The sequence below is a fragment of the Sorex fumeus genome, unplaced genomic scaffold, assembly GCF_029834395.1.
Source record: "Sorex fumeus unplaced genomic scaffold, SorFum_2.1 ptg000033l, whole genome shotgun sequence".
Taxonomy (NCBI): Eukaryota; Metazoa; Chordata; class Mammalia; order Eulipotyphla; family Soricidae; genus Sorex; species Sorex fumeus.
Window position 1 is genome coordinate 8,730,229 of NW_026606090.1, and position 22,599 is coordinate 8,752,827.

The 22,599-nt window shown below is 41.5% G+C and overlaps 1 protein-coding gene across 1 annotated transcript in view; it reads right to left on the bottom strand.

Annotated features, from left to right (window-relative positions):
- The window catches only part of FAM241A (family with sequence similarity 241 member A), a 40,146-nt gene extending 18,899 nt beyond the window's left edge, over positions 1-21,247 (bottom strand). The window contains exon 1 of the mRNA XM_056116757.1: positions 21,022-21,247. Within this exon, the coding sequence (XP_055972732.1) occupies positions 21,022-21,177 (156 nt within the window). The 5' untranslated portion in view covers positions 21,178-21,247. The remainder of the gene's footprint in view (positions 1-21,021) is intronic.
- Positions 21,248-22,599: the final 1,352 nt, after the last annotated feature.

Genomic DNA, 22,599 nt, shown 5'->3' on the forward strand with positions numbered 1-22,599 from the left:
GTGATAGAGTGCCCAGGTAGATGTCTCCTGTAGCAGGTCTGTGTCACATCTGAGAAACTCTGAACTTGTGAAACTTTAATCTTTAATCATAAGTGGTAGGTAATTTTGGCTGACCTTTACCACAGAGGGAGATGTTATCTTTATTCTACTCCACACGGAGGGGTGGTGGTGGGGGGGGAATCTGCCCTTTGCTCAAGAGAAGACACTAAGTTTATTATTTACTTAATATACATCCTTACAAAAACAGTCTTGAACAAAAGCTCTTGGTGCAAGAGACCCATGAAGAGTGCTCCCAGCAATCTTGCATTCATATCTCAAACTATTCATTCCAGTCTGGCTTCTGTCCAAATCTTACCACCAAACAGCTCTTGTAAGGGTTATCAGGAATTTTCCTGTCAATAAAACAAATATGCATTTTTTTCAATTCTTGCTTTATTCAACATCTAAACAGTATTCGTGATGATGATTTTTTTTCTTTAGTTTTGTGGGATTACCTTGTCCTGGTTTTTGTTTTTAAATCCCTTTGGCTATACCTGTCCATCTCCTCTGGGTTCATCATCATGAACCCAGTTATTAACTATTGTTTCTCAACCTTGGGGCCTACACTTCCATCTCTTTTTACTCTAATCTCTCTTCCCAAATAAGTTCATCTCAATCTTACAGTTCAATTACCACCAATAAATTATTCACGACCATATCAATCTCAGATCTTTCTTCTATGCATAGAACCATACATTAAAGTACTTTTGACATTGCTGGAGCGATAGCACAGCGGGTAGGGCGTCTGCCTTGCACGCAGCCAACATGGCCGACCCGAGTTTGATTCCTCCGCCCCTCTCGGATTGCCCGGCAAGCTACTGAGAGTATTCGATATGCCAGACACAGTAACAACAAAGTCTCCAATGGAGACGTTACTGGGCCCACTCGAGTAAATCGATGATCAATGGGAGGGCCTTTACTTTACTTTACTTTTTACACTTGAATATCATGAATATACTTCAACAGTCTGTACAACTAAGCCAAAAACCATGATTTTCCTGCTTAAGACCTGTCTTCAATAAACAGATTCTCAGTAATAAAATCCAGCAATAATTTCTACAAGTCAGAAACTGAGGAACAATTGGCAACACTTTTCCCCTCACTTCCTATGTACACGTATTAATTCCTATTGATTTTTTAACACTAGATCCTAAATATCTCTCAAATTACCTGATCCTTTCTATCTCACTCATCCTCATTTTATCCTCATCTCACATTTTCCTCCCCCCTCCTTCACTTTCTCTACTTTTAACCTTATTATCCTAATTTGACTCTTTAAAACTTACTTGCTTTCTTTAACTCAATGCAATATTTGGGGCCCAAGGGTCATTTCCAGCTACATTTGTCTGGTCATGCTGATCTCACAGTCTGGGCATGATGGCTGGGCTGATGCAGTGCAATCTTGGGCCAGTGGTACTGGGGGCCACAAGGACCACATTACTTCATACCCAGGAGCCACCAAGGCCACACTTGGCAGTGCTTGGAGGTCTATGTGCATTGGGGATGCAGCTCTTGTGGATCTAACTTTGGGGCTTTTGCAAACTACTCATATCCTTTGAGATCTCTCCCTCTTCTTTTTCATCTACTAACTCCTATTTATTCTTCAGAGCTTAAGGAAACCTATCCTGTCCTCTCCCCACAGAATTCTCCTTATTAAATGCTCTTAGTATACCAAATAGTCAATTCTTACCACAGATGCATTTTGGATTTTGTTTATGTGATTATTTGATTCATGTCATTCAAATTAGACTCTCTTTTGTAATATTCCTCATTAACCTGTAAGTTGCAAAAAAACCCAAAAATTGTCCCCCCCTCCCTTAACTTTTATACTCTTCTAAAATATGCCAGCCATATTTTAGGCACTTCTATCTAGAAGTTTCTATGAAACCTGTCACTAATTCAAGCCTACTCTCTGCCCCTAAATGAGCTCTATTTAGTCACATCCCCTGGTCTCTGCATCCTCCATTCTCATGCAAGTTTGAAGGCAATAAAAATCTGTATAAACTCAATACCTCTATTGCAAACTACAAAACCCTGAAGGAAAGAGTGAGCAAAAGCGAATGCCCTGCCACAGAGGTGGGGGTGAGGGTGGGAGGGCTACGAGAATCATTGGTGGTAGAGAATGGGCATTGGTGGAGGGATGAGTATTCGATTATTGTATAACTGAAACCCAAGCACGAAAGTTTGTAAGTCTACAACTGTACCTCATAGTGTTTCACTAATAAAAAAAATCTGTATTAAACTTTGTATGTTTGTTTCTGATATTATCTGATTTAAAAATAACACTTATGAGAAAAGTATTTGATGAGTCTGAGACAGCTTGTGTACATGGATATACAGAGAGTAAGAAGTTTATGAAAGAATTTTGATTCTGAATGATTGAACTTGAGACATTTCACAGCTCTGGCACTATACAAAGTTAGGGAATACTATTTCTTTTTTTTTTTTTTTTTTTTTTTTTTTGCTTTTTGGGTCACACCCGGCGATGCTCAGGGGTTACTCCTGGCTCATGCACATGCACTCAGGAATCACTCCTGGCGGTGCTCAGGGGACCACATGGGATGCTGGGAATCGAACCTGTGTTGGCCGTGTTGGTTGCGTGCAAGGCAAATGCCCTACCCGCTGTGCTATCGCTCCTGCCCCTAGGGAATACTATTTCAATTTTTATTCATTATTATTAAAATTTTGTAGTTGTTGTTGTTTTTGGTCTACCATTTGGTACCCAGAGGGCCTGGGGACACTATTGGAAATTCTTAGCCAACTTAGTTGGTGGTTCAATGCCAGGGCCTGAGGAGGTGGTGATGCTTGGGTTCTATGGTTCCCAGCAGTACTTAGGGTGCTTTAAGAGCCATACCTACAACATTTGGGGAATTATGTGGTGCCTGAGATTGATTTGGGTGCAAGCTATGTTCCTTAACCTCTGTGCTGTCTCTGCATCTTAATTTCCATTTTTAATCTCCTATGTCATAAAGTATGAGCTGAAGGCTTAAAAGATCAAAACTTAAATTTTTATCTAATATAGAAAACTTGAGACCAAGGCAAGGAGGGCCTCTTAAATGTAAGAGAAATGTTCTCTCTATGGTTAATTAATGCTTTTGTATTGAAATGAGGTAAGACGTAACTGAACCAAAATTAGTAAAGTTCCAAATTACTGTATTCCAGGGAAATCATTTGTGAAGAACACTAACAAAGAGTTCTTTATAAATTAATTAAAATACTAAATCCCCAAATAACATTTTCATTATTGCATTAACCACAGCATCTCATAAAAACATAAACTGTAATTATTCAAGGGTTTATTTTAGCTTGTATCTTCCTCCCTGGAATACACACACGCATACACACAGTTTTTCTAAATCATGCCCTTTTTCCTTCTAAGTAGACTTATGTGTGCAGAAAAATGGTACCGATTTCTAGTCAGAAACAATTATGAGGAAGTATCTTGAAAGAAGACCTATCTTTTCTTTGGTTTATAATGTCTTCCCAATACTTTCCTTTCTGGTTCCTGTGATCCCTTCTATGAATTTTTCGTTGCTATTTTATGTCATTTCCAATAATGACCTCTTCTGTGCCAATATTATTAAATATATGTTCAAGTACAGGCACAGCAATATAGTTATATACATACTGTTCTATGCATTTACTGTTTTTTTTTTCCCCAGACAGTGCTCAGAGCTTACTTCTGACTGTGCTCAGGGGTCACTCCTGGTAGTGCTTGGGGCATCATATGTGCCAGGAACTGAACTGGCATTGCTTATGTTTCCCCTTCTGGCCTGAATTCAGTGTGCTATTTGCATCATGTGTTTTCACCCTTCTAAATTATTTTCATAGATCTCAATAAATTATCAGTTTTTTAAATATGGAAATGAAAACTCATCTTCCTTTTAAAGATACTTTGATGAGTATGAGATCACTATCAACTTTTCATTTGTAGCACTTTGTGTGGCTTCATTTTTTTCTGACTTCCTATATTTCTGATGGGAATTTAAGAATGAACCTTATGGGTGTTCCCCTTGGATTTGTTTTTCCCTTGCAGATTTCAAGATTTTTCTTTTTCTTGTTTTATTTCAACATTTTGACTGCTGTGTCAGGGTATAGATTGCTTTGTATTTATCCCACTTAGATTTCATCAAATTTCTCGGATGCTCAGCTCTAAATGCTTTTCATTATATTTGAAAACATTTCAATCATCAGACTATTCTTCTTTCCACTCCTGATGTTCCCATGATGCTGGTGTGCTTACTTTCATCCCACAATTTCTTGGGCTCTCTTTATTTTCTCCATTCCTCTTCCCCCGCCTTCTACAGATTGCATAGGTTATCTATTAGTCTATCTTTTACCTTTTATTTTTCTGTCAGCTCAAATGATTTTCATTTGGATTACTGTACTTTTCAATTCCAGAATTTCCATTTAACTTCTTAAATACTTTCTTGTTATCTCTATTTGATGATATGTTCCTTTTTAAAAAAAAATTTATTTACTTATTTTTTTGTTTTGGTGCCATGCCCAGTGACGCTCAGGGGTTACTCCTGGTTCTGTATTTAGGAATTACACCTTGCGCCGCTCAGGACCATATAGGATGCTGGGGATTGAACCCAGGTTGGCCATGTGCAAGGCAAACGCCCTGCCCACTGTACTATTACTCTGGCCCTGATATATATTCTCTTTATTCTTTAATCATGGCTTCCTTCAGTTCTTTATTATTATTTATTTATTTATTTATTTTTGTGGGGGAGTCACACCCAGCAAAGCTCAGGGACTACTCCTGGCTTTGCACTCAGGAATCACTCCTGGCAGTGCTTGGGGGACCACATGGGATGCTGGGAATCGAACCCGGGTTGCCCACGTGCAAGGCAAACGCCCTACCTGCTGTGCCATTGCTCCAGTCCCAACCTTCAGTTCTTTAAATGTACTTATAATAGCTGTCTTGATGTCTTTTTGTCTGATAAGAACACCTAACCCCATCTGAATTTATGAGCCATATGTTCCCATGTCTATATCTCCTATTTTTTTTTGTTGGTAACTAAAAATAAAAATAAAAACTCCCTCTCCTTCATTAACAGGACACTTTAGGTATTATATTTATATATTTTTGCAGCACTGCCTGCTGAATCCCCTCTCTCACCCTGGGGAGCAGTTGCTGCTGCTGTTTGCCTGCTTTATTTAGTGACGTGGCTGGACTAATTCTACAAAATGCTTTTCCTGGAAATGCACAGGCTCTGATGCCTCTACTCAGAGTTTGTCCCTCGTTTTCATTTTTAATTTTAAGGATGGCCTTGGGTTAGCATTGGCTCTTTATTGCTTAAGGTGCTTTGGTCCCCTGAGCCAGTTTGATTTTTTTCTCTGCCATGTGCTGTATCTGTCGCCTGTCAGAGGTTTGGGAGTTTACTTGTTTGACCCACATTCAGCAGGGCCTAGAGCTTAGGGATTCCCACTATGACTGCTCAGAGCAAAGTCTTGGACATGCATACTATTCTCAAGACCACCCAGGAAGATTGTTTTAGTCTTGCGTCCTGGGAGTTGTCACTGGGTCAGAGCCACTTATGTTGACTGTGTGTGTGTATGCTGGCTGTTTCAGCCCCTGGGTTCTGTGAGAGTTCTGCTTTGTGCTCATGGGTCCATGTGCAGTCTGGAGAAAGGGTTCATGTCTGCCCCACATCTGTTTCTAACTGCTCCTGAGTGGCGCTGTCTGGCAGATGCACACGTCCTTCCTTTTGTAGTCCACTAGATTCCAGTGGACTCTCAGCAGCTTGGGTTCATTCCTCCCTCCCTTTCTACCCTTCTCTTTCTCCTTCCCTTCCCTTCCCTTCCTCTCAACCCTTGCCCTCTATCTCCCTCTCTTCCTCCTTCTCTCCTTCCCTCCCTCCCTCCCTCCTAGCAGTGCTTGAGGGACCATATGGAGTGCTGGGAATTTAACCCGGAGTGAGCTACTCTGGTTTTGCTGTGTTATGGAGCTCCCAGCGTCTTCTTGGCTACTCTTCACCAAGCTCTGTACTGCTTTAACAACAACCTTTAGCATGGGGACTCTCCACTTCTTTTAAAAATATCAGTTCTTGGCGGGATGGGAAAAAGGTGGGAAACTTGGGTCATTAGTAGAGAGACGCTGACACTAGTGGTGGGTTTAGAGACAGAACATTAAATGACTGATACTGTTATGAAAAGCTCTGTAAATCACAGCAAGTAAAGATGCTTTTTGTTTTGTTTGGGTTCTGAGCCACACCCAGGGTACTTAGGCCTTACTCCTGATTCTGTGCTCAGGGATTACACTCCTGGTGGTGCTCAGGGGACCGTATGTGGTGCTGGGGATCAAACCAGGGTCATCCACATGCAAGGCAAGCTGTATTAGCTCTGCCCCCCTTGAATAGACATTTATAATATTTATCTAATTTTAAAATTAGTCCTCTCAGTCAGATCTATGAAGCCAATCTTTACCCTCAAGGCCTGCCTCCCCACTGGGCAGAATTCCTAGAGAAGTGCACTGAGTGGGGGCAGGGGCCCTATTCCCAGGAGATGCCTCTGCTCTCAGGTAGGCATTCGGTGCAGGGAGTCAGCTCTTGGTCTTGGCCTGCCTCTCCTGGTGTAGAATCTCCCTTGGAGAGGTGAGGCAAGAGAATTGAGCCATGGTGTTCTCAACTTTCTGTACCTGGCATGGGGGCTGCTTGGGGGCAGAGATACTCCATCAACCTGGAACAGAGTTTCCTGTAGCATGCAGCAAAGAGGAGGGAGCATGGCAGAGGGAAGAAATGAGAAACAGCAGAGATTATCCCCTCTGGGGTGAAGCTGTTGCCCCAGATTAGGAGTTAGACAGTGAACCTCATGTTGTTGGTTATTGATGCAGGGGTTGGTACTTCTCTAACCCCAGGTGATGAATTGGTTTGGAGCGCCAATGCTAAAATAGTAATGGTTCTTACCAAGGTACATTAATGTTCTTGTATGAATATCTCCTTTATTTGCGGTATGCCCTTAGGCTGATTTGGAAAGATTTTAGATTGTTTTCCCTTTTTTGCTCCTGCCTCACCTGGGACCCCAGACTATGGAATAGTCAGCCTTGGCACATTTGTGGCCATGGAGAGTATGCTCCTGGTTGCATACTTACTTACCCCTGACATTTCCTATGCTACTGAACTATTCCCTGGTCCTTCTTGCTGGGGATTGCAGAAAGACTGTCTTCATGACCACAGCTCACATGGTGGCACTGTAATTTGAACTCAGAATGTTGTGCTTGTCAAGTAGTTTCAGCCGCTGAGAGAAGGGGATCTTCCAGCTCTAATAACTGTCTTTTCAAAGAATTTCTTTGTGTGTATGATCTTATTTTTTATCTTTTTGTTTTGTGGGCCATATCCAGCTGTGCTCAGGGCTTACTCCTGGCTCTGCACTCAAGGATCACTACTGACAGTGCTCTGAGGGTCATATGTTGTACCAGGGACCAAACCTGGATGACTGCATGCAAGGCAAGTGCCTAACTCTCTGTACTATCTATCTCTCCAGCCTATCTTATTTCATAAATGAAGTATATTTGTTTTAGTTTTAGGTGGGGCTGGAGCGATAGCACAGCGGGTAGGGCATTTGCCTTGCAAGCAGCCAACATGGCCCACCCGAGTTCAATTCCTCCACCCCTCTCGGAGAGCCCGGCAAGCTACGGAGAGTATCTTGCCTGCACGGCAAAGCCTGGCAAGCTACCCGTGATGTATTGATATACCAAACACAGTAACAATTGTCACAATGAGATGTTACTGGACTCGCTCAAGCAAATTGATGAACAATAGGAGGATAGTGACAGTGACAGTTGTAGGTGAATGTAGATAATGTAAAAGACTATAAGCTCTCTGCTTATTAAAGTGAGTAATAAAGTGAGTAGTTGCATTCTTAAGTATGGTCCTTTCCTCTCAACTTTTTTTACACCTTCCTTTTATACAAGATGAATCTTGTGGCAAGTGTGCACAGTCCTGACTGATCTGCTAAGGCTGACAACTGCTTACTTTCAGGAAACCGCACTCTGCTTCTTGGTGAGTGTCACATCCTTCCTGAGTGGCACTAATCTTTTACTACTGATCTCCACTAACTTGCAATCCTTGACTCAGAGAATAGTCTGACTTGCAAAAGAAGATCTTTAGTCAGTTTAGCTTAATTTCATAAATAAGAATTAAATGCCTACGATGATCAAGGTTAAGTGCTATGGAATACATTAAACAAACCATTCAGCTTTTAATACATAATGATAAACTATGTTCAAATAACCATATCAAAACAGTGCTAGGTCTCTGTTACTGAACTAATTCAAATGGCACACACGTTTATAAAAAATATTTTTCCTAGTTTAATTATCTGTTTATGACTTTTACATCCATGCAACTATTCCGATTTCTCAACTTGTTTATTTAATGTATCTGCCTAGACACTTCATAGTAAAATCAAAACTCAACACCTGTATCAGACTCATAATCACCAGCCCTAAAATTCCTTTTCCTCCTGGTCCTTCATTTTAGTGTACAGAACAATCAAGAAGTGCAAGCAGAGACCTGCTAGTTATTCTAGATGTCTTCACCTCCCTTTTCCTTTTGAATATACTTTTGCTTGCTTACTTGCCTCTGATATTGCTAGAATTCCTCAGATTCTTATCTGGAGTCATCTTCTCCTTCTATTCTATACTCTAACTTGATGGAGATCCCAGTACTATTAAAGCTTAAATGTATTATATGCTGAAAAATTTTATTACTTATTAAAGCCTAAATGTATTACATGCTGAAAATTCACATTTTATTTTTAATCTCTTCTGAAAAAAACACTCTGTTGTCGTCATTTCATTCCCTTTTCTTATTTTTACTGATTCACTCCATTTTGAAATGAATTTTTATCCCATGTAAATTTGCTTACCAGCTATTTGCTCAATACAAATACAAAATTTCAAGCCTCTGTTCCTCATAAACAAAGTCATAAACTGGATGTTATTAGACTCTAGAGTGACCCCCCTCCCCCGCCCCATTCAGGCAACTAGCCAGGATTTGAACTCCAGAGACTTCGAACTATAAATTCTGAGCTTTTTCCAATAAATTGCACTGTAAACTCTAAATTTCTTAGTGCAAGCAACTAAACAAGGTATTCAAAAGAAAGTACACTATTTAAATAAATTCACTGTAGGCTGTGATTGTATAATACTTCTCACAGATATTTCATCTTTTTAGAGGATAAAATTTTCTGAAATAAGTCCAGATTTAATTTACTGTATCATCTTTTCATAAAGTAATTGCTTACAGTCAAAATTATAGAGATCATAAGTGAATTATAAAGAATCAGAAGGGGAGATGAGTGAGAAAAAAGAGAGACTACAGGCTGGGGAAAGATGTTACCACAATTACTAAGACTAAGAGTCACATTTGTCTCTGCCCTCCTGCAGAGTCAAAATAAAAGAATAGCTACTTCCAAGGAAGTAATTCTTCTTTTAGGTGTCTGCTCAAGTATCAGCTAAGTGAGCCCTTCTATGGCCATTTAAAATAGCAAAACTACCTCAGATCAACACTCTTATCTTCCTGCTTTGAATTTTTTCTTCATAAACTTCTACAAAATGAAACTCAAATCCATGTGAGTAACACACTGGAATGATTCCTATTCTATACTATTCTATTCCGTCCCATCCATAATCTACTAAATTGCTCTTATAGTCCAATAGGAGTTGGTGATTTAGAACTAAGACTTTAAAATGGTTTAGAAGCTCAACTCCACAACCCACTGCGGTGCTTCCAATAGGTTACATAACCTTCCTGTGCTATAGTTTTAAAAATATCTCTAAAGTGCAGACAATAATGGTATCTACTCATTATACCAGATTTGACTGATAACCAGATTTCTCTCTGAAATGACTTAATCGATGTTATACCTCTCAATTATTCTGAATTAGTGTCATTCATCTTTTTATTCTTAAGCAGTTTTTTTTTTGAGAAAAAAAAATCATTCCTCAGGCTGGAGTGATAGTACAGTAGGTAAGGCTCTTGCCTTGCACACGGTCAACTGGCGTATAATCCCAGGCACCCCATATGGTATCCCTTAGCACAGAGCCAGAAGTCAGCCCTGAGCACCATTAGGTGTGGCCAAGAACAAACAAAATCATCCCCAATAGTTTGAATTTATATTTCTTTTATTTTTAGTGAGGTTGGATATGTTTTCCTGCTCTTTGGATAATATAGTTGCAGTTTTCATTTCCATAAAATATGCAAAGATAATGTTGTAGCACTGTCCTCCCACTGTTCATTGATTAGCTCCAGCTGACACCAGTAACATCTCCATTTGAGACTTGTTATTGTTTTTGGCATATTGAATATATCACGGGTAGCTTGCCAGGCTTTACCGTGCGGGCAGGATAGTCTCGGTAGCTTGTTGGGCTCTCTGAGAGGGGCGGAAGAATAGAACCTGGGTCAGTGTGCAAGGTAAATGCCCTACCCACTGTGCTATCGCTCCAGCCCAAAGATAATGTTAAAAATAAAATTTTGCTAACTATGCAATTTACCTAACCATACTGAACATTATATAATTCATAACATGTTTGTTATATTAATAACTTATTTATAATTAAATGCAAAATTATAGCATTCAGTTACTATTTATTTCTCATTTATCTACAAAGACTCAATAAAGGAAAAAGTACTGTTTCAGTAAATAGGTAAAAATCAATTTGCCTATAAGCTATTTTTTAAAAAGAATTTTACACCACACATGGCAGTGTTCAGAGATTACTCCTGACCCGGGTTGGCTCCGTGCAAGGCAAGCACACCACCTGCTATACTATCACTTTGACTCTTGCTGATTCTGAAATTAGTGTTCGAAATTATTATAAACTAAAGGGATTAAAATTTATATTCATTTTCCTTTTAATTGGCAGGAGTCAATATTTTAAATCACAGAGGCAAACATCCACAAGTGGAATCAGCAAATTTTAAAAAATGGTACACAGAATTTCAGTCATATCTCCCAAATATATTAAAAGAAATGTACTATAGAGAAAGAGCATGGTTGTGTAATGAAAAAATTAAATAAATTAGAGAAAGGCGTACATGTACTAATGGATATGATTAATTAAAGCTGAAGGCTAAAAATGTCTACATTTTGTACTTTTCCTAAAATATATCCATCCATGCGGTCTCTGGTGATAAGACTGAGTACCTTCTGGTAGAACTTTACAAGAAAAAAACATCCAACCTCATTAAAATGGGAAGAAGAAATGAACAAAAACTTCCTCAAAGAGATACAAATGGCCAAAAGACACATGAAAAAAATGTCTGCATCACTAAGCATCAGGGAGATGCAAATCAAAACAACAATGATATATCACCTCACACAACAGAAACTGGCACACACCAAAAAGAACAAGAGCAACCAATGCTCTTGTTACTGGATGGATACTGGGAGAAAGATATTCTTGATTGTTAGTAGGAATGTGAACTGGTCCAGCCTTTTTTGGAAAACAATATGGAGATTCCTCAAAAAACTAGAAATTGAGCTCCCATATGACCCAACAGTACAACTTCTGGGAATATACTCTGGAGGCCTGAAAACCCACAGCAGAAATGCCATCTGCACTTCTATGTTCATTGCAGCATGATTCACAATAGCCAGAATCTGGAAACAACCTAAGTTCCTGAGAACAAAAAAACTAGTTAAAGAAAGTATAGTATATCTATACAACGGGATACTCTGCTACTAAGATAAATGAAGTTATAAAGTTTTCTTATAAATGGATGGACATAGTGCTGAGTGAAATGAGTCAGAGAAGAGGGATAGACATAGGATGATTAGACTCATTTGTGGGATATAAAAACACAAACATAATATGAGATTATGTATTAAGGACAGTAGAAACAAGGGCCAGAAAGATTGGTTCATGGTTGGAAGCCTGCCTAAAGTGCTGGGGAAAAAGGCAGTTGGAATAGAGAAGGGACCTCTATGACAAAGAGAGTTGGAAATGATCACTCAGGATAAGAACTTTGTACTGAAAATAGGTAAAGGAACAAACATGATAACCTCTCAATATCTGTATTGCAAACCGTAATACCCAAAAGGAGAGAGAGACAGAGACAGACAGAGACTGAGGCTGAGACTGAGAAAGAAAGAGACAGAGAGACAGAGACATAGAATTTCAATGGCTTTGACATATATTGTTATTGAAAATTATGGAATTAAAGATTCTGAATTCAATGAGACTGATAAAATTTGCCACTTGATATGATTAGATACCTGACTTAGATTTCTAGCCTCTATAGACAGTTTTTATATATTCAAGTATCAATGAAGATTTAAAAAAGAAACTCAAAAATCATTTTGAGTAAATAAAAAAAATCACAAACAGATGTTATAAAAATTAAAGGGAATATAGGAAATTCCAAATGGAAATTTTATTTATTATTATTATTATTGTTATTGTGATTTTGGTACTAGGGATCAAACCTAGTCCAAATACATGTGAAGCATGTACTCTACCTTTGTGGCTCATTCATAGTCAGAAATTTAATTTTCTTAACATCAAATTTAATCAAGCATTATTAATCATTTTAGCCTTTACATAAAGTTCAAAACACTTATACCACGCTTTTTCTTTAATGTAGCTTTAATGCTTTAATATAGCTTTGACAAGTTATATTTGTTGCCATAAAAAAAAGCACCAATCTTTTGTCAAAATAATGAATGTAATCAATGTAGAGAAGCGTTAAGTAGAAATCATCTGCCTCACAGGCATTTGGAGGGGTGGGAGGGGGTGTATACTGGGGTTCTTGGTGGTGAAGAATGAGTACTAGTGAAGGGAAAGGTGTTTGGTCATTGTATGACCAAGACTTAAACCTGAAAGCTTAGTAACTTTTCCCACAGTGATTCAATAAATAAATATAAAAAGAAAAATAAATAAATAAAAAATTAAGGTGGAGTTCATGCTCAATTCAATCAGCTAATCAATGGCTGAATAAATAGCAGTACTCCTACAAAAAAAGAAAACCAGCACCAATAAATCCAGTCATTTCATTTTCTATACTACGATAAACAGAGATGCCAAATAGATAAAATGGAAAACAAATAGTTAATGGTGGGGGGAGGGGGGTTAGGGGAATTAGATTAGAAGATACTAAATATTGTTTGACTCAAATTAGACATTTAGTTTCTATATTCAAATGAAACTACTCTTTATCTTCTTATCAATAATCACCCTACTGCCCCCTCAACATGGGAACAAAAAATGCATGTAATGTTCTGTAGGTACTTTTGAGGTTTCTGAATGTTGCTACTGTAAGATAAAACTAACTTCAGAGAAAACAGAAATTAGAGATAGGGAGTTAAGTCTTATAGAGAAGGTGCAAATAAAGATAGTGAGTTTCTACTGAAGCCTCTCAGAGCAAGGCCAGTGTCTTTGTTCTTTGAGTCTTATCTTTTGACCTTGTTTTAGCATTTCTCTCAAATAGGGAGTTGAGAATAATGTATACAGAGTAGAATTGTTATTCTTTTCCGTATCAAGGATCAGTGTCCTACTTCAACAAAAAATATCAACAGAAAGCCTACACAAAAGCAACATAATTTAGGTTGGCAGGTTAATTTTTAAGAAAGAAATATGAAACATTTCACTTATTTGAGTTTAGGTTAGGAAATCTTTATTTAATCAGTAAATAGTATGTAGTCTGTAAATCGAAAAGTACATGTATTGAAAATACTATTCTATGATGTGGTTAATTGAGAGGAATAAGAAGAGAATCAGAGGAAAAGATGAGAGGGAAAACAGGTGGTGACTATTCATTGAGTGCCTTCTATTTGTATATAAAAATGACAGTGGATCCTTATAAGATTTCTAAGAAGCAAAGAACATTATAATGATCACAGTGAGGAAACTGTATCTCTGGGGGATTTAGTAATTAGGATGACAAGGCTAATAAAGGAGGTAGCAAAGCCAGAATTCGAAGTTAGAACTGTCATATTCCAAAACTTTTTCATTGTTCCCTAATGCTCAGCTTCTACAGAGGAGAGTAGTTAATTAGGGGATGTGTGGTGAGAAAGAGAAGTGGCTGGAATGTGTGAGGAAGAACAGCAAAAGGGGAGAATGAGACACTCATAAGGAAAGCTAGGAACGAGATCAGGTTAGGGAAGAGTGCCAGAGAAGGACTCGGGAGAGAACAAGAGAGAGAAATGTACAGATGAGGAAGAGCTATTGAAAAGCTAAGTTGGGATGCTACTTGTTTGGAAAGCAAACTTCCAGAAAAAATAAGTAATTTTTACAATTCAAACTTCTGAAATCTGGATGCATTTTGAGTAGGGTTTCTCAGCTTCAATAGTACTGACATTCTGGATAATGTAGTCCTTCCTTCCTTCCTTTCTTTCTTTCTTTCTTTCTTTCTTTCTTTCTTTCTTTCTTTCTTCCTTCCTTCCTTCCTTCCTTCCTTCCTCTCTCTCTCTCTCTCTTTCTTTCTTTCTTTCTTTCTTTCTTTCTTTCTTTCTTTCTTTCTTTCTTTCTTTCTTTCTTTCTTTCTTTCTTCTTTTTGGGTCACACCCAGCAATGCACAGGGGTTACTCCTGGCTCTGCACTCAGAAATTACTCCTGGTGGTGCTCAGGGGACCATATGAGAGGCTGGGAATCAAACCCGGGTCGGTCACGTGCAAGGCAAACACCCTACCCACTGTGCTATCACTCCAGCCCCATAGATAGTCCTTTCTTATAGAGGAAAACTCTATTCCTTACAGGATGTTTAAAATAAATATAAGAAAAATAAATAAATAAAACTATCAAAAATCAAAAAAAGTAAGGTGGAGTTCATGCCCAAATCAATCAGCTAATCAGTGGCTGAATAAATAGCAGTACTCCTACATTTAAAAAAAAAAGCATTTCAGGAACTTTCCTACTAGTTATCAATGACAATCCATAGTCACAGCAATAAAAAAAATCTCTAGACATTGTTAAATGTTCTTTGTGAACAAAATTGGTGCCAGTTAAGAACAACTAATTCAGAGGTTCCATTCTGAAAGTTTATTTTAATAAACAAACTATGACCAGATGAAATTAAGTTTAGGACTGGGTATATCTAAACTCATGGCTCTTGTTACAGATTAGCTTGCAAACTGCTTTAGTTAACATATATTTTGTTTTTTTGTTTGGGGGACACACTGCTCAGGGCTTACTCTTGGCTCTGTGCTCAGGGATTATTCCTGAAAGACTCAGGAAACTCTATGTGATGCTGGGGATCAAATAGATCTGTTGTATGCAAGGAAAGTGTCATTTCACTCTCTCTCTCTCTCTCTCTCTCTCTCTCTCTCTCTCTCTCTCTCACTTTGAGCTTTATTGTTTGCAATACAGGTACTGAAGATTATCACATATGTCCCTTTAACTTTTGTATCTCTTCAGTCTACAAACTGCCTTTTTTTTTCTTTTTGGGTCACACCCGGCTATGCTCAGGGGTTACTCCTGGCTTATGCACTCAGGAATTACTCCTGGCGGTGCTCGGGGGACCATATGGGATGCTGGAAATTGAACCTGGGTCGGCCATGTTGGCTACGTGCAAGGCAAATGCCCTACCCACTGTGCTATCGCTCCAGCCCCTACAAACTGCTTTTAAAAGATGTGAAATGAAATTGATTTCTCCAATATCCAGTTTTGCATTACACAGTCTAAGAAAGGATAGCATATTTATCAGAGATGGTTCTCTCATCATGTAGGAGGACTGTTTGTATGTAGGAAACAAACACTGGATTTATGTTTGGAGAGCCAAAAATAAATACAGTCTCTTCTATTTTCATACCAGTTTGTTCAAGAAACAGCAAATTTCTTGGCCTGAAGAACAGCTGTTGGCTTCTTGCACTTTCCTTTGAAGGAAATATATTATTAAGTAACTTCCTTATAACTGTTACTATGTTGAAGGACAAGTATGATGAATACTGTGGATTGAATTGTCTTTCCTCTATTTCTTTTACTACTCAAAGTTGGGTCAATAGGCATACTATGAGTCTCATCTGGGAGTTAGAGAACAAAAGCTTTGGTTTCATCTCAGACCAATCACAGTCTATATTTAACATGGGTTATTTTTTATGTATGTAAAAACTGAATTGTTCCATCTCTCTTTCCTGCCAGGGTGATTTTCTAATTGTGGAGGCCAGAGAACATAAAAATTACATTTACCCAGTCCTGTTAAATAATTAATATAAAATAGGGATTAATATCTTATAATGCCCAAAGAAAAACTTGTCAATGTGATTTTAAAGATTCTACATTATATTAATAGTTTAATAAAACTTTCTGGAAGTACATTATAACAAGAAGATAATTTTTGAACACTGAATTGGCAAAGGTTAATCTTTAAATTATACTTTTCATTGCTGTCATGGATTGGTTCCAATTGTCTTTCCAATATTCCAGTGCCAGAGGGTATATTTGAGCAACTATCCTTGACAAGGTTCTTTAGGATGTTTTAAGAAGCTTTAAAGAATCTGACTCACTAACACAAGTTCTTCCACTTCTAGGAATCTTTTCCAAGATCTATCAGGACTTACAATCAAATATTTTCATTATTTATAAAAGGAAGTTTAAAGCAACTTAAAATGAACAGTGTTAGGGGAAAGAATGATCATGCAACCCTAAGAATATTTTTTATAAGGAACTTTTGTTAACATGGAAAATAACATCAAATTCAAGTATTATATAGCAGATATTTTCACTGTCCTCCCGTTGTTCATTGATTTGCTCGAGCGGGCCCAGTAACGTCTCCATTGGAGACTTTGTTGTTACTGTGTTTGGCATATCGAATACGTCACAGGGAGCTTGCCAGGCTCTGCCTGCGGGCGAGATACTCTCGGTAGCTTGCCGGGCTCTCCGAGAGGGGCGGAGGAATCGAACTCGGGTCGGCCATGCTGGCTGCGTGCAAGGCAAACGCCCTACTGCTGTGCTATCGCTCCAGCCCAAGTATTATATAAGACATGTTAAACTATATCTCTGTGTATGAGGATATACATATGTATAGAGGGATACATTAACATAGTAGTACCAATTCTTAATGATTTTATAGTAACATTATTTGGAGAAGGATTTCAAATGCTTTTTCTTCTTTAGTTCTGTTTCAGTATGTTCTGAAGTACACATTATTTTATTTTATTTGTTTTTAATTTTATTGAGTACACATTATTTTGGGCTGGAGCAACAGCACAGCGGTTAGGGAGTTTGCCTTGCACACAGTCAACATGGCCGACCCGAGTTCGATTCCTCCACCCCTCTCCGAGAGCCCTGCAAGCTACTGAGAGTATCTGGCCCGCATGGCAAAGCCTGGCAAGCTACCCATGACGTATTCGATATGCCAAACACAGTAACAACGAAGTCTCACAATGGAGACGTTACTGGGCCCGCTCGAGAAAATAGATGAACAATGGGAGGACAGTGACAGTGACACATTATTTTATAATAATAAAAACCTTAAAGCTAAAGATCTGATCCTAAAAGTCAATCTAAGGCTAATGGGACGTCTAGATGTTGCAGGTTTGTAGGAGCGTCTTGGAAATTCATGCTGTGAGTTCAGGGCTGGTGATTTTTAACCATCTAGCAGAGCAAGGCAGAGACGCTGACATAAAGCACCTGCATTCAGTCATGAGCGTACCCAGTGTGCACTCTTCTCTCTCTCTCTCTCTCTCTCTCTCTCTCTCTCTCTCTCTCTCTCTCTCTCTCACACACACACACACACACACATACACACACACACACACACAGTTATTTCACATACAGGGGAGAGACGCTTTCCTTGCCTCTCTGTTCCTTGGATGTTTTGCCTTTATTCCTTGCTTATTGTTCTTTTTTGAGGATTTCCACCTCAAGCTTTACAGTTCCTGCATCTAGGGGACTTGGTCCAGTCCTTCAAATCCTCATTTCCCACAATATTTGGTTTAAATTAGGCCTCCTTTGTCATTTATCCTTCCTGGACAGATTCGGACTAAAAGGACAAAAATATCTCAATTTTCTCGGATAGAGTCTACTCTGCTGACAAACTGTCACCAGCGATGCAGATGATGTTTTATTTTAAACACCTGTATTAGTAGCAGTGCTTCAGGACTATATGAAATAGATACCCCAATACTGATGCCATTGATTGGGCATCATGATAATAACCGCCCCTCTCGGAGAGCCCGGCAAGCTACCGAGAGTATTCGATATGCCAGACACAGTAACAACAAAGTCTCCAATGGAGACGTTACTGGGCCCGCTCGAGCAAATCGACGATCAACGGGAGGATCAAAAAAAAAAAAAGGTTTTGTATAATGAAGGGAAATATAAAGCCATCATAGACATGAGCCTTTCAGAGAAAAAAAGAGCAGCGATGGAAAGGATATATGTGAGGGCTTCTTAACCTAGGGAATCACTGAAGGAAGTAGTCTGGTTCATCTCAAAGGCAAAACACCGTGGAAAGGAAATAGAAATGAATCTTAATACAGAAAAGTAGGGGCTGATAGAGACTATTTAAAGTAGCCCCAGGCATGCAAGTCAGTTGCCTTGGAGGTATTAGCTCAGGGGCACCCCTTTGCTGCACTGGAACCAGATCTGACGAGTCTCCTGCTGTTGCTGCCAGTTCTTTCTCAACGTCCACAGGGTTGCTAAGACTCTGGAACACAGGATGATCATGCTAAGCAGAAAGGACAGCAGGAAGATGGCCTCTGCCTCATTTCCAGCTAATTAGCTTTGGTTCTGTTTCTGTTTATATCATTTTTTCTATGGAAGAATTCACTTTAAGTTCCAAATAACTGGTTCATGAACCAAGTTTTGAAAAATATTCCACTCATGATTTGGAGTCAGTATGTTTTTAAAACAAAAAACGCTTGTCTGTCTCCCTAAAGAGAAGCAAAACAAAATGACTCCTTAGTATATGTCATATGCTTAATTTCATTTGCTCCCCTTCAAATATCTCTTCCATTATCTCTAGCTCACTGCATTGGCAGTGCATGAGAAACACTAAACTTTCATCAAGCAGGGCTGGAAAACAAAAGCTAGAAAACAAACCTTTATAATATTCCCAAGGGATAATTTGTCACCAATGCCAGCTTCTTAAACTAGTGAGTTGTACCTTTTTTCTTTTTTAAGTTAAAAATATTTGGCTTCTTTGGGCTGGAGTCCAGTGGGCAAGGCATTTGCCTTGGAAGCAGCTGGAGTTGAAGTCTCAGCACTGCATTGAGCAGCACCTGGGGTGTACCGTGAGCATTGAGCAAGGACTGAGCTCTGAGCACTGCTGAGTGTGGACCCCAAACAAAGAATAGGAAAAAAAAACTGGCTTCGTGAAATAAATATCTGTGGTGTAATTTTCAATTGTATCTAGGCTTAGAGTATGCAAATAATTTATATGATTAATATGATATCACGGTAACATTTTTTCTGTTTGTTTTGGGCCACACCTGGGAATGCTTAGGGCTTACTCATGGCTCTGCACTCAGGAAGCGCTCCTTGCAATACTCAGGGGGACCAAACGAGATGCCATCTGCATGCAAAGTGAGTGCCCTACCCTTGTACTTATCTCTGACTAAGTAACATTTTCAACGGAATGTAGGAAAATGAATTTCCATGAAAAGAATTTTTTTTAAATTCTTTTTTAAGGTGGTATCTGCTGGCGAGCATATATACTTCCCTTTATTTCCACCTTCCCTCTCTACTATGAAAGTAATTTCCCTTAGAACTACTTAGGACCGATGATGTCAAGGGCACAGGCGATGAAATCAAGTATTTTATGTGCCCCCTTCAAATTTCGAAAATTTACTTTGGGACCATCGCTGCGAAGCAGCCCCCAACAACCCCGCCCTCCAGGCCACGCCCCGCAGCAGTTAGTGTTGCAGTTTCCCCCACTTTTCCAGTTGAACAGCCATATGGTAAGCGGAAACCAAGCCCTTTAACTACAGTCAGGGTACAGTTAAGTTGGGAAAAACACCAGGAAAGGAATCAGAAAGGAATCAGAATAGCTACCAGTTATTTGCTTCAGTCACCATCACCTCTGAAACTATCATAAAGATGAAAAATGATACAACCGCAGGTGGCCCAAGGCTTATTTTGTGCGGCCGATTACACTGATCTCCTCGACACGGTGTGGAATGCAAGAAGTTGCACTTTAGGAAGGCACGTCGTGAAGAACAAAGAGTTCGGGATACGCGACAACACGGCCGGGTGGGGGGGCGGGGGGACTGTCCCAACACTGATAGGCTGTAGGAGACGCCAAGATGCAGTCGGAGACACACTCCCGTCAAGTGCTTGCTTCAGGGCTTTCCGAGGGTTTTAAGGGTGAGCTTTCGCCCTGCACTCAGCGCGCTCTCCCCCCTCCTTCCCTCCCTCTCTTTCTCTCTCTCTTTCCCTCCCTCCCTCTATCTTCTCTCTCAATTTCTCTCAATCTCTCTCAATTTCTCTCAGTCTCTCAATCTTTTTCCTCTCTCAGTCTCTCTCAATCTCTCTTCGCTCTCCTCGCTCTTCTCCGATCTCTCAATCTCTTTCTTCTCTCAATTTCTCTCAATCTCTCTCACCTGCTCTCTCCCTCCCTCTCTCAACCTTTTTTCCTCTCTCAATCTCTCCCCGCCCAGTCACTTACACACACACACACACACACACACACACACACACACACACATACACACACGCGCGCGCGCACACGCACACAGTGTCTCAATCCGTCCCTCTCTGTCCCGTGCACTTCTCGCAGGGTCCGAGGAGCGCCGACGTGTCACCCGCCCAGTGCCGCCTCCCCGCGAGCACACTCGGAGCGTTCCGAGGCGTCCCTGTCCCTCTCCGGGTCGCGCCGGGCCGGGTGCCCCTTCCCTCAGGGACGCCAGAGCCACCGCCCTCACCCCCCACCGGCCCGGCCAGTCCAGTCCCGGCCCGCCGTTTCCGAGCCCAGTCCCGAGAGTCCGGCGGGCCGGCCGCTCACCTGCCCAGGGCCCCCGCGGGGAGCCCTCGGCCCCGCGCTCGGGAACGCCCCGCCAGCCAGCCGCGCGGCCCCGCGCCCGCCGCTCCCCGCTCACCTGCTCGCGCGGCCCCGGCGCGCGCTGCCCCCGGCGCGGCCGGCCGGCCACAGGCTCCCGCTCGCGCCCCGCCGGCGCGTCCCCGTCCTCGTCGCGCTCCTCGCCGCCGTCGCCCCCGCCGCCGCCGCCGCCGCGCGGCTCCCCGGCCGAGCACATCCCGCGCCGGGCCCGGCACCGAGCGCCAGCAGCGGCCGCGGGCTCAGCCGGGTCACCCGCACCCGCCGGAGGAACTGGCGCTGCCGCAGCGCCCCGCGGCCCGACTCCGGCCACCCGCCCGCCCCGCCCCGCCCCTCCTGTCAGCGCCGGACACGCCCCCGGCCACGGGGCGGGGCGGGCGGGGCCGGGCGAGCGGGGCGGGGCGGGGCCGGCGGGCGGGGCGGGGCCCGCGGCGCGGGTGTGAAAGGCGGAGAGCGCGCGCGCGCGCGTGCGTGTCCGCGTGCCCGCCTGCGTGCGTGCATATGTGTGGGTGGGTATATGTGTGTGTGTGTGTGTGCGCGCGCGCGTGTGTGTGCATATGTGTGTACGTGCGTGTGTGTGCACGTGTATGTGTGTACGTGTGTGTGCGCGCGCGCGCGCGCGCTTGAGGTTGGACATTGACAGACTATGTGTGAGGTTGTAGGACAAGAGAAAGGCTGACATTGCACGTGTCTGCAACGGCTTCTGTGTGATAAGAAGCAGGGTTTGTGTGTGTGTGTGTGTAAGAGAGCGATTGTGTGGAAAGAGGGTCTGCAGGAACAGACTGGGAGGTTGTGGGTGAGGGGGGAGAGAGACTGTGTGTGGGGCCTTGGGGGGGTTCTTCTTTAGCTGTGTGTAAGGTTGTGTATAAGGCGAGAGACTGTACACTGAGTGTCTGTGAAAGAGACTGCCACAGATTGTGTGTATGTGAAAGGCTACATTGTCGGGCAGTGTGGGAGATTGTGTAAGAGGCTGTGTGCGGGTGTCTGAGTGAAACCAAGGTACTGATCAACTGGCTGAATGTGTGTGAGGCTGTATATGGTTGTGAGTTGCTTATGTGTCAAGCTGTTTACAAGGTTGTGTATGGTGTGTGAGAGGCTGTGTATGTGTGTGTGCTCCAGGTTGTGTTTGAGGCTCTGCTTCGCAGGCTATGTGTGAGGGGTTGTGTATAACAAGAGGAAGTGAGAAAATGTGTTCGTGTAGCACCTTGGAGAGCCTGTGTGCAAAATGCTCCATTGTCAGACTGTGAGCGGTGATATGGTGGGGAGTGACTGTGTGTGTGTGTGTGTGTGTGTGTGTGTGTGTGTGTGTGTGTGACAGAGAGAGACAGAGAGAGAGAGAGAGAGTGAGAGAAGCAGTTTGAGACAATACTAGTAGACTGTGGGTAGTGGAAAGACTGAGGGAAAAATTGACATTAGCTGTGGGGGCAGGGGGAGATTTGTGTAGGGTGAAAGAGGCCATTCCCTCAGCAAGTGAGAGAGCTGTGTGTGTTAGCTGCGTGTGTGAGTGAGAGAGAATGATTATGAACATAACACTGGGATGAAGAGGGATTGTGTAGGACAGAGACTCAGGGCAGAGTACGTGTGTGAGCCAGACAGGGTGTGTGGCAGCAGCATTTCTGAG